Source organism: Mustela putorius, unplaced genomic scaffold, assembly GCF_011764305.1.
Source record: "Mustela putorius furo isolate JIRA1106 unplaced genomic scaffold, ASM1176430v1.1 tig00003834_pilon_pilon_pilon, whole genome shotgun sequence".
Classification (NCBI taxonomy): domain Eukaryota; kingdom Metazoa; phylum Chordata; class Mammalia; order Carnivora; family Mustelidae; genus Mustela; species Mustela putorius.
Genome location: NW_025421987.1, coordinates 18,405,444 through 18,418,806, shown reverse-complemented (window position 1 = coordinate 18,418,806; position 13,363 = coordinate 18,405,444). Strand labels below are relative to the sequence as shown.

General features: G+C 33.5%; 1 protein-coding gene across 1 annotated transcript in view; it reads right to left on the bottom strand.

The window, feature by feature from the left end:
* Window positions 1-2,371: 2,371 nt before the first annotated feature.
* The window catches only part of CHMP2B (charged multivesicular body protein 2B), a 28,127-nt gene continuing 17,135 nt past the window's right edge, over window positions 2,372-13,363 (bottom strand). The window contains exons 3-6 of the mRNA XM_004775043.3: window positions 12,428-12,622; window positions 8,226-8,328; window positions 4,253-4,359; window positions 2,372-4,069 (exon numbers count right to left, since the gene is read on the bottom strand). Of these exons, the coding sequence (XP_004775100.1) occupies window positions 3,959-4,069; window positions 4,253-4,359; window positions 8,226-8,328; window positions 12,428-12,622 (516 nt within the window). The 3' untranslated portion in view covers window positions 2,372-3,958. The remainder of the gene's footprint in view (window positions 4,070-4,252; window positions 4,360-8,225; window positions 8,329-12,427; window positions 12,623-13,363) is intronic.

Genomic DNA, 13,363 nt, shown 5'->3' with positions numbered 1-13,363 from the left:
AGGCAAATTTGGGAATATTATTTGAGAATAAATGGCAAAGCTGACTTTAGCCGTAGTCTTGCCATCCTATGTTGTTGTGAACTCTTCAGTGGTAAATCTTCAGGAGTTTAGTATAGTCCATTAGAACAGACTTGTCAGTTATACAGTTCATACAATCAGCTTTATCTGGTAGAGGTGGTTGACACTCATTCATAAATTTACCTTTCCATCTCTAATGGTGGAAGGATTGATCTAGTAAAAAAATATTTTCATTTTTTTACTAGATCCACAAGGATCTAGTAAAGATTTTTTTAGTAAAGACTTTTTTTAGTAAAGATTTTAATAAAGATTTTTTTACTAGATCCATTTTCACCCATCAGGGATGGGAGCAGTGGGTCTGTGCACACCTGCATTCAGGTTCTGGGGAGTGTGGGGGGGGGCGGGGCGGAGTAAGGAACAATCTGTTGTGTGGTGCTCCAACAATTAGAGTTCCTTAAATCAAACTTTACAATCCTAGGCTTCCTCTAAGGTGAATTCAATTCAATTGACTTTTTAAAGGAAGTAAGTATGGAAGAACGGTCTTATGTCCCTTGACAGGACTCAATTTCTACAGAGAGGAAATTGAAAAGCTGATCCATTTTTCTGCTGCTCCAAAAACCTAAATAATGGCATCAAAGGAGGAAGCCATCATTGGTCTCTAGAAACACACTGTGTTTTAACAAGGGAGTGTCTAAAATAGGAGCACATACTTAAATTAGGCCCACAGGGATCAGGCTAAAAGTGTGGCTACCGAGCTAGTAAGGGATGTACTTGGGGCTAAGGGGAGAGTACAGTTTTCTCCTAAAGGCACTTAAATGCAAGTAATAAAATATGTATCACTGTGCAGGTTGAATAAAATAAAGCTCAAGGCTACCAGATTATCTCTGGTCTTAAAGGGTCACAATCTTGAGCCCCTTTCCACTGGGCCTGCCATTGCCAGGCACTCCTCTCAGAGCACAGAATGTAGTCTACACAACACAATCATCTGACAGATGGTCATTTCATGTTTTCTAAGGCTAGCTATTATTATCAGTACTGAGATTTTCATACCACATTCCTTTTCTCTGATACCCTGAAATCTCTACCACCCATGACTTTTTTAAATCTTTTTTTTTAAGATTTTATTTATTTATTTGACAGAGAAAGATCACAAGTAGGCAGAGAGGCAGGCAGAGAGAGAGAGAGAGAAGCAGGCTCCCTGCTGAGCAAAGAGCCTGATGCGGGACTCAATCCCAGGACCCTGAGATCATGACTGAGCCGAAGGCAGTGGTTTAACCCACTGAGCCACCCAGGCACCCCCCACCCATGACTTTTACATCCAGTAATAGAATGTGATATTGGGCTGCATCCTTCTTGATAACAGAGGTATTGCTATGCTCTTTTTCTCTCTATTGGCAACCTCTTGTTTGACAACAGTTGTTAAAGTAATCCTTTTGCCAAAAAAGAGAAGTTAGGGAAAGCAAGGCAAAAAAAAAAAAAAAAAAAAAAGTCAGTGCAGTTGACCATTGAACAACATTGGTTTAAACTTTGCAGGTTCACTTATATGCAGTTTTTTTTTCAATAAATATAGACAGTACCATATATGTATTTACTTTTATGATTTTTCTTAACATTTTCCTTTCTCTCTCTTACTTTATTATACAAAATACAATACAGGCAACATACAAAATATGTGTTAATTGACGTTATTGGTAAGTTTTCTGGTCAACAGTAGGCTTTGAATAATTAAGTTTTTGGGAAGTCAAAAGTTATGTGTGGATTTGTGACTGCATGGGGTCAGTGCCCCTACCTAATAACACCACACTGTTGAAGGGTCAACTATATTTTCATTGAATTCAATGTATAATAATCCTTGTTTCCTAATTTAAGGACTGAAAATAAGTTTTATTTTTAGTAAAGGATAGTGTAACAGTATAAAATTTATGACTGTGAAAATGGACCACAGGAGCATTTTATAAATATAGCCAAATTAGAATGGCTCCCCACTCTCCTTTGGGTCCCAAAGTCTTCTATAGTATCCATGTTTGACTGAAAATAAAGGAAATCACTAAGACTTACCTGTTTAAAAATAGTATTTAAAAATGTTTATCCCCTGCAAGTTCTAGAAAAGGAGTGATCAGATCAATTTCATGTAAAACCACCAATTCTTAGGCTTCCTCCATTCATAAACATCAGTCCTATTTCAGCTGCTAATTCATAGAAATGACATTTGTTAAAATGTAAGGAAGAGAGTTACCTAATTTTCTTTCTAGGAAAATAATAAAAATCATTCTTTTGAAAAATTACCAGATATGCATAAAAATGTTAATTTAGCAGAAGCCAATAATAGAGTAAAAGATAAGGGAAAAAAGCATAATAGCAATAAATCTTTATTGGAATTTTTTTTAACAAAATAATTTTTAAAAACAAAAGCCCCCGCATGTAAACAAGAAAGTAAATAAAGTTAGTTGGCATCATTAAGTACATCCAAGAATCAAAACAAATTCTGGGTTAACATTCCATAATCCAGTAAAATGTTTTGACCCATCAATGGTCAGGGAAACTATTTAATACTATCAATAATGCAACCTGATCTTTGAACATCATACAATGGTTTATGAATTATAAACAATATAAACTTTACATTCTTCCCACCAATCCATATGCCACATGTAGACCCTGTCATAAAATGGGATTTACATTGTCGATATTAGACCAAAATGTCCATCCTCATAAGCTAACCAGGCTGACACCTATCTGATCTCCTCTCCAGTTTTTATGGTGGGATGTGCTAGAACCCATATATTACAGTGTGACTTTTTTAAACAAACCTAATCCTAAATTCTATCCCTAACTAATCTGCCATTTTATTTTTTCTCACTTCCTATACATACATTAAATACCATGGCAACTTCACCTTAAAAAATACTGCTAATACATTAATACACATTTAGGCAATAATTTCTGACAAAGTTGTAGTTTATTTACCAAGAAAAAAAAAATGCTATTTTTTATTTTAAAATTTAGGTCAAGTATTGTCATAGTAGTGTTAAATTAAAAAGGATGGCTTCTATTCAGAGGGTTCAATATACACACTATTGAAGATCAAAATTAAACAGAGATTAAATTATATCTTATATGGGGAAAGTTTTCTCAGTTCTTGGAAGAAAGACCAAAATACAGTTTTATTACTATAAAATGTTATTAATTCAGTGCCTGTTTTTGCTAATTCATTCAATTCACTTTCATAAGCTTTATAAAAGAGAGCCAGGATAAGTTTTCTAAGAGGCCTTAATTTCGGTTTAAAATTTAAGTCTTCTCTGTCCATTAAAATAATTTAAAGATGTGCACAATATATTTGTGCTGTTTAAGGCAGGTGCCAAGCACATTTTGAAAGGTATAAACTTACCAACTAGCATGTTCTCCCAAAGGAAAAAAAAGAAAAGAAAAGCTCATGACTGTTTTTAGGACAGATGTTTAAACAGCACTCTTCTTTTAGATCATTTAAAAATAATTTGGCAGCTGAACTGCCTATGGTCATACTACATATCACTAACAAAGGACAAGCAACAGATACAGAATTAATGATATATTTTTAATATTTTTACATGTCTCTTTAGTTGGTGCCCAGTGGCTTTTAACAAGATTTTTGTATTCACTGCAAAAAGACAGAACATAAACACTAAGTAACGAATATAATTTCTCTATGCCATGCAGAAGAGAAGTCAAACATTTTACACGTCATCACTTCTAAAGAGTTCTAATTAAAATCCAAACTGTTCCCATTTTTGCATCCTTGTCATTCTTTGGTAAAAGATTCAAAACAGTCATGGGTTAGAAAACAACTGTTTGCTCCATGGTCTTCATTTTTGCAAATAAATGTGTTTTGTAAAAGGAATCTGCACTGTGCCTGGTTTATACTTAATAATTATAAGTAAGCAAAATATTATGGTTTTTCTGACTAATCTACTCCTAAAGCTTTGAGTTGCCGTTCAATCTCTTCATCGGAGATTGTAGCCTTTGAAGTAGAGGCAGATGGTAAGCTTCGGGCAGCTGATGGGGCTTTGGCCATCTATATTAAAGGAAAAGGAAAAAAAATGTGCATTATCAAACATCTGGGCAAGGACACAAAGGATATGCTACAAAAACATTTGCCATTCAAATATATAAAAAGATGCCTCTAACAGCAAAAGCTAACTTTAAGTGACAAAATTGGCAGAATTGATTTCCGACCGAGGATGGAAGACATTCATACCTTTCCAGAGATTTCAATTCCAATTTCATCAAGAACTTGATTTACAATATCTTGGCTTTCTTCTTCATCATCAGAGCCATCAAAGATGTCATCAAGTGTGTCATTGACTTGAGGGAAAGGGGAGAAACAAAATTACAGTTACTATCAAACAGATTTCAAGTTAGATTTACATTTTTAGAAGGGGGCCCAAGTATGTATACATACTTGTGTATTACTCCAGGGCAAACTTAGCTGACCCAACAAACTACAAAAGTCATTTTCAAAAGTTAGTGAAGTTCACCTACACATTTTTGAGTTACTAAATCTGGAGTACTTTTCATTGCAACACAGATTATCCCATAATAAAACAAGTCTACTCTGATTTTTAAAAATGTGTCTTTAATAAACAACAAAAGAAATTCACAGCCAAAGTTTTTAAGTAATGATTAAAATTAAAGTTATGTTAAAATTAAAATAATGATAAATATTATCATTATAAAAATAATTATTATAAATATATATATTCATATATAGTATATATAAATATAAATAAACCATTATAAAATGATAAAAATTAAAGTTTTTAAGTAATGATTCCAAAAACTATATTCATTGAGAAAGTTAGTAGCTGTTTAATCTGACCATGGAATAATATTCAAGAATCAAATATCCTGTAAATATTAGGGAGACAATTTACTCTTTTTAGACCTATAATTATATTTTTAACTTAAATTTACATTCAACATGTAGGCAGAATATTCTAACAAAGTCCAAGGTTCAATGTTTTATTAAACTTGTCTGAAGAATGACATCCAATTTAACCTTGCAAAGACTACTACTACTATATCCCTTTCTTCCTCCTTTCCTTTCCTTCCCAAAATATTTATGGGAAAGGTTCTGTATAGAAAGCATCATGTTAGGATTGTCATATTTATTTCTAAAACAAAGTGCCTGGACATGTAGTACAACTACAATTAATGGACGGAGAAAAATGAAGACCTCAGGTACTTTACATTTAAGTAGAAAAGAAATTAATAATCAGTATAAATAAGAAAGATAATAAAGGGAAGAGATTACATCCAACTGGGAGGAAGTACATGTGAGGTGCTCCTTGAAGGATGCACAGGATTTGACCAAACAGAGATAGAGAGCACAGAATGAGTAAAGACTTGGTGGAAGACAATAAGGATTCACTCAAGTAGGCTCAGTTCTTCTGTTGTGTTTTTATTTAAGGAGTATGAATGGAAAAGGTGTATCCATTATTCTGGGTCAAAGAGTTTATGTTTGAGATGGGAAAAAAGATCTGGGGAATCATTTGGGATATTCCCTGTTTCACATGTACATTTTAACTGCTTGTGTCCTTGATATAATTAATAAAGCTTGACACTGGTTAAGATCTCTGGTTAGTATGAGCATGACTAGACAACCTGATTTTTTTGTGTTAGCTCAACAGCATAAAGTACATTTGGAAAAAGCTATATTATGTTCAAGGACAAAAAAAACACCACAGTATCATCTCTGAAGAAATAAAGCAAATGTTAACCCTTCAATTAGAGTTTCAATTCTTCCACTTAGATTCAACTTTTGGACAAAGTCATTTTACTTCTCTGGGCCTCAGTATGTTCACTGGCAAAATAAAGGGGCCTGACATGAAAACTGCTTTTGATTTACGTGTGGGGGGCTTATTTTATAGTCAGCAAGAAGCCACTAAAGGAATCTCACTGGCATCCTCAGAGGTAAGTTTCTGGGAAAATGATTTAGATGCAAGTGAAGCAATAATGAGGGTAGGAAGTACAGGTCAAAGTTTATAAGGGACTCAGTTAAGAAGCAGCTGCAGAAAAAATGAAAGAAGGGGTAGATGAGAAAAGAACAGGGAAGTATAATTAGGGATTAACAAAGAAGGATGCTTTCGGAAAAAGTACAACAAAATTAACCATATTATATATATATATTATATAATTTATGTATTTGAATTTACATATATGTACTTACATACTTATACATATGTATACAAAATGTGTGTGTGTGTGTGTATAAAATACAGATTTCTCAAAGATCCTGTTTCCAACATGGAATGTGAACAAGTTCTGGAGTAGTACTGTACAGTATAAATCTCAATTAGAAAAAGATATATCCATTTAAACCTTGAATTTACCTTTGGATGAAAATACTAATGTTAATGTACTTTACTAGGTCATAGAAGAAATGAGTAATCACCAACAATTACTACTCTTTCAGCCCCATTTGCAAAGTACTAAAATACAAATGAGAACTATGAAAGAAACGAGTTGTTTGAGCCTAGTGATTCTCTTCATTATAGCTTAATGGAAAAGTTAATTCCTCTAAAATCTGCTCACACCTGTGCCATCACTGGAAATCACATACACGTTAGATACTGTGATGATTATATAAATGACAATTCTCATAGTCATTAAAAATTCACTAATGATGTTTCAAAAAAGTCCTATTTTTCAAAGCAAAGATTCACAATCAAAGCTAAAGAATTTCTGAACTATCAAAGACACACATACACTTACATTAACTCCTAAAAGGGAAACAGATATTCTTAAACTGAATACTTGAACAGTGATGAGTTTAGTATTCCTGGTAATTTAATTAGATATTATTTAATTGTACACTATTTTTTTCACTAAATGCCATTAAATTAAAATGCTGGCAGCTAAGCAGAGCTAAACTGTCATATCTCTACATAGTTGTAAAACAATCAGAAAATACCTTTGCGAAACAATGATGTCAGTTGTGACAAATAATGTTAAGTAATGTTGACCAGGATTATTTATTAGCAGTAATTTAAAGGTTGGGATAATCTTTCTGGAAAAAATGTGGTATGAACCAAAAGGCTTATAAAAGTTAATACATTGGGACGCCTGGGTGGCTCAGTGGGTTAAGCCACTGCCTTCGGCTCAGGTCATGATCTCAGGGTCCTGGGATCGAGTTCCACATCGGGCTCTGCTCAGCAGGGAGCCTGCTTCCCTCTCTCTCTCTCTGCCTGCCTCTCCATCTACTTGTGATTTCTCTCTGTCAAATAAATAAATAAATAAAAATCTTAAAAAAAAAAAAAGTTAATACTCTAAGAATATTTTTAAAATGTAGTAAAAAATATTATAGAAACATTTATCAAAGGATTATCAAATACACAACAAATTTTAAAACAATATTACTGACCAATGTAAGAATGGTTCAATAAATTAAGACTGATGTTATTTAATATTGATGTTATACAGTATTAAAAAAAAGACTTCAGAGAAGATTTAAGGTCATGAGTACATGTGTATAGCATACTATTATGTTTTTTAAAAGCAGGATAAGGTTCAAAATTGCACAAGTAGTATGATTTAACTAAGATATGGGAAAATACAGGAAAGAAACATATAACATTAACAGTAATTAAATAATAAAATTAAATATCTGGATGGTGTGATAATAGCTTTTTAAAATAAACTTTGTTCCTTTGTGTTCTCCATAGTTCCTCTACAAAATGAAACTAACTTATAATCAAAATGAAGAAAACTAAATATTAAAGAACTCTGGGAAGGAAAAGGAAAAAATGAGAACAAAAGCACTTCATTATCTCTACCTCCAACAGAAATAGGGATCTTCTCTAGTATGAAACAATCAACACACAACTCTGAAACTACCAAATTCATAACATGAAGTGTTCTTTTATTCACAAGTTGGTTTTGGTCCCCTCATCAATGAAGTAAAACTGCTGGGGCCAATATGGCATAAAGATATGGCATATCATATTTTATATTTTTCTTTCCAGTCAAGTCTGATAGGATTTGAGCCTTATATTTTACAAATTTAAAAATTCACTGGAGTTATAATATAGACATCTATTCAGAAGGCTGCTGTATCATTGCTTTTTTCAACATTTGTGCTTTTATGGATTAGAATACCAAGTTGCTAGTAAATAAATTTGGCTGATTCAAAGATAAAAAAACTAAATTTCATTACAAGTTATTAAACTCACTCATTTCTTCAGTCATTTCCATTTTCATGTTTTCCTTCTGGAAATTCTGCATTGTTTGTAATGTTTTTTGTGGATCCATCTTCTTGTTAACTGCTTGCATTGTCTTTAAATATATGAAAAGATTCATGTTAGCTACATAAATGTGACATTTTTACTATGAAATAAGTCCAATGAGAACAAACCAAATTAGATACAGGCTTTCTAAAGATATACATACTGCCATAATCAAACATAAGACTGTTCGGTATTCTAGAAAAAATGAAATACTCACTTGGAAACCATCTGCTTAACATTTATGTAATAAAGACCATAGTGAAAAAACTCATACGAACAGTAGGCCAAAAAAAAAAAAAAAAATTAAAAAGCATTGTCAACAAAAAAAATCCACTGCTATTCAAATGGGACAACTACATTTGCCTACTCTATGGCAAGCACACAAAGCCTAAATTGAATAGAATCACAATTTAAATTTTGCAAAATTTTTTCATTAAGCTTTTGATGTCTAAATTAAAAGGGGGGACACACAGTATACACACTTAATCCATTCACGTACTTTAAACCATGTTTTGAAGAAATGAACAGAACACTGAGTTTTATAGAAATATCTGAAAAGAATTTTCTTATGTTTTATATTCACAAATTATTTCATTAAAAGAGATTAATGCTATCTAGTATGGCCAAAAACACTATACAATAGAAAATACATCAGTTTCAAAGATACCAAGCAGTCTTTTCCCAATCTGTATACAATCTACTGCTTAAGTAACTTTGGTCACTTTGCTAACTTTTTGCTACTACCAAAGTAACTTCTAAGTGTAACACTGGATTTTCCCCATCCCCCTCCAGCCAACACAGACATTAGAAGTAGGATTCCATTGTTCTTGTATCAAAAGCCAAAATCTGTAATTCACCAAACACCCACGAACTCTGTCTAACAAGCTAGTCTTATGGTGTACACTGCCCTCCAGACACACCGATCTTCCACTTCCTTAAATGTGCCACACTTTCTCTTGCTACAGGACCTCTGCATACGCTGTTTTACACATGCTCCTCTCCATTTGTTTTCATTATCAACACTTCAGATTTCACCACTTTCCTAGGGAAATGGTCCCTAACACCCCTGATTAGAACAGATATTCCTGTTAAGTCCTACTCACTACCGATGGGATTCCCTATTTACTGATGTAAGTTATATTACTTTTCTTGCAACTTATAGTATTATTGCAATTAATACTAATAACAATGATGATAATGATAATAATAAAGCAATAAATGCCTACAGAGTCTTAATTATGTTTCAGACACTTTTCCAAGCACTTTTACATATAACATTCAACATTAAAAGACATTTATTCAAACCTGACCAATCTTTTTGATGTGCTAGGTGCCACCGCTGTTCCTGTTTTAAAAACAGATAATGAACGCACAGAAGGGCAAAATAACTTGCCAAAAGCTAATGAATAGAAGTGAGATTTGAACTCAAGTAATATATATTCCTAATTACCACATTAAACAACCTCTCAAATGTGCTGTTTTTGAAATAGACTATACAGGGGCGCCTGGATGGTTCAGTTGGTTGGTTAAGCATCCAACTTAACTCTTGATTTCAACTCAGGTCATGATCTCATCAGGGTGCTAGGACTGAGCCCTGTGTTGGGCTCCAAGCTTAGCATGGAGTCTACTTGTATTTCTCTCTCTGTTCGTCTTCCCGATTTCTCTCTCTCTCAAAGAAATAAGTAAATAAAATCTGAAATAGACCGTACAGTTTAAACCCGTGCCTGGTTTTGCTTTCCACTTCATCCCCATCATTTGCTGTACTTCCTACCTATATAGGATCTAAACAAATATTTGCTGAATTAACAAGTATCTAAAAAGATTAACTGAAAATTCTAGTTCACATATCCCTATAAGGCAGGACCATACTCCATACCTTTTCCTGGCCTACCACCTACAAAAAATAGCAAAATAAGTAGTTTTCCCCTTAACATTATTGAAAGATTACCCATCTCAAGTGTGTGATCATCACATATATGATCTTTTCCTCAATTAGATGTCTAGTTCCATTTGTGAAAGAAAAAAGGAAAACAAGTTTTTGTCCTTAACTACATTTTTCACTGTAAAATGACACAGATCCATCAAGAGTAAGTTAACTGACAGAACTAATATTGAAACTCCCTCTACTTTTTTGAAATGTCCTTTATTTTTTTAAAGAACATAATGTGTCACTGCACTTACCGCAGCTAAGATGGATAAATTCTATTTTCATGTGCTCTGTAATCTACAACACAATTATAGTTGCTCCTCATTATTTCTGGATTCTCTATTTGTGGATCTGCCTACTCACTAAAATGTATGTGTAACCTCATACCAGTATCATGGAGCTTTTGTCTTCCTCTGTGGACAAGTAGAGAACAGCAAAAAATGTGAACTGCCAAACGTGCTTGTTTGCAGCTGAGGTCTAACAAGGTGACACCGTGCTGCCTTGTCTCAACTCTCATACCGTAAACAAGTGTCCTTATTCTGGTCTACCTACCTTTTGTTGGTGACTTTGCCTTTATTAAAATAGCCTCAATCATAGTACTAAAGTGTTGTGTAGTGTTCCTAAGTGCATAAAACTATAATGTATTCATGGAGAAAATACATGTTAAGCTTTGATTAGGCATGAGTTCAATGTTAATGAATCAACATTTATTAACTATGGTGTCTTTCAACAGAAACACATAAAACAACCTTAGGTATAAGCTGGTTGACAAAAACGTTGTGACCAAAGGCTCACAAGAAGCTAACCCTGTATTTCCCCTAGAAGTGATGGTTTGATATTCACTAATCAAGTGTTCCCAACTTAACATTAACTACTTCAAATAATGAGAATCAACTGTAAATACCATTTTTCTAATATGAAGCTCCTACTTTCCTCTGTGGCTCTCTTTTCTTTTAGTCTTCATATTCATACCCCTCCTTCCTTATATTTAACACCTAGTCATATTTTTTTTTTAAAGATTTATACTCATTTATTTGACAGAGATCCAAATAGGCAGAGAGGCAGGCAGAGTGAGAGAGGGGGAAGCAGGTTCCCCGCTGAGCAGAGAGCCCGATGTGGGGCTCGATTCCAGGACCCTGGGATCATGACCTAAGCCGAAGGCAAAGGCTTTAACCCAATGAGCCACCCAGGTGCCCCCACCTGGTTGTATTTTTAAGACCTAGATCATCTGCAAAGTCTTTCAGATCATTCAGTTCAAAGATCTGTACAGTTCACTGAAACTTAGCTCAAACTTAGCAATGTTGATGTATGTAGAAGGTAGTTTCCCTGTCAGATATAGCTTAACCTCCCTGCTCTCTACCCCCACCCTATCCCCAAATGAATAATAAAATCTGTAAGAACAGGGCCTTTGTCTTAAATATCTTCTTATTCCTTATAGTACTTCTTATATATCAAGGGACTCATTATTAAAAAATCAAAAAAGCTCCAAGGCACCTGGATGGCTCAGGTGGTTAAGCATCCAACTCTTGATTTCGGCTCAGGTCATGATCTCAGGGTTGTGAGGTCGAGACCCATGTTGGGCTCCTTGCTGAGTGTGGAGCCTGCTTAAGATTCTCTCCCTCTCCTTCCACCCCAGCCCCGAACTCTGCCTCTCTAAAAACAGCTCAGAGACCTTTAAATTCTATAGTGAAAACATTTATTTTTTTATATAAAGACTAAGTTAAACATAAGTTCCTGATAAAATTAACTGATAAATCCTTCTGACAGAAATCATGTGTCCTTCTGACACAAACATGAAAATGAATCAAGAGCAAATTACTGAGTAATTAAAACCTACAGCTTAATGAAATAAGACAAAAATCTAAGAATTTAAGGGAAAACAGCAAACAACACTTTAAGTCAATTTAAAAAATTTAGAAGACTACACATGATCTTGGAAAAATCAGAATATCCTGAAATAAGAAATTTTAATGTAAAACATATCAATAAAGAATCTATGTACATGTGAAACTAATTTAATATTGTAAGGTAATATGCTTCAATTAAAAATTCCAGAAGCAGTTATCTGGATTACCTGTTATTATAACTCCTTTTACTAAATATTACACAGATTCTGTACCACATGTAATCAGGAGGTACTTTTAAATCTCATTTGAATCCTTTGAATCCTTAAATGTCTTAAATAGAACCATAAATGTATAGATATAAAGGTTCCACTTACTTTTGCTGTAGTAGACATTGCTCCTGCCATCTTCATCTGGGAATTCATCACTTTTGTTTGTGTCGACATAGAAGTGACTTTTGAACTTACAGCAAAAGTTCTTGTTTTTTGTTTCCGTAGATGTACAAGCTGTTTGGCTAAAACTCTGCAAGCTTCTTTATTACCAATCTTAGCCATTTTCTTAATTTCTAACTCCTAAGAAAGGAAATAAAGAGAGTATTGGGAATAAAATCATTGATAGGTAGGTAATCCCTAATGATTTACTTCAGAAAAAAAAATTAAAAATCACACACACATTATATGCTTTTTTTCTCCCTGATCATGAAGAAAGGAAGAGGCAGTCATAAAGTCACAGAAAAAAATAGTTAATTTGAGTGGGCAATTTATTCCACATGTTTACAAGGGACTTTGTACCTTCATCTACAAATATAAAGCAACTCTATAAAAAGGTATTTACAAAGAGCCCGAAAGAAAATAAGAAAGTTCAACCTAAAAGTTAGTAGAAGAAAGGGAAAAAAAAAAATGACAAAGAATTGGTGGGATAGAACAAAAAGAGCACAGTGGTTGATTTAAAGTGAATAATAAAGACAATTATACCAAGTGAGAAGGTTCACCTAAACCCTCAATAAAAGTTGTCATTTTATGTAAGAATATAAACTATACTGTATGTTATGTCAAGAAACCAACTTTAATTATAAAAACAAACCTACATAAAAGGACAGAAAACATATTCCCTATAATTACCTACTAAAATCTGAAAATCTGGAGTGTGCCCATTAACATCAGATAAATAAACAAACAAAAAAACCAAGAGAACAAGGAATACTACCAGAAATAAAAAGGGAGATTTCATAATGGCAAAGGAATCAATATATAAAGATGTTAAAACAATCCTATACATGCATGCACCTAAGAACAGCGCTTCAAAATATGTGA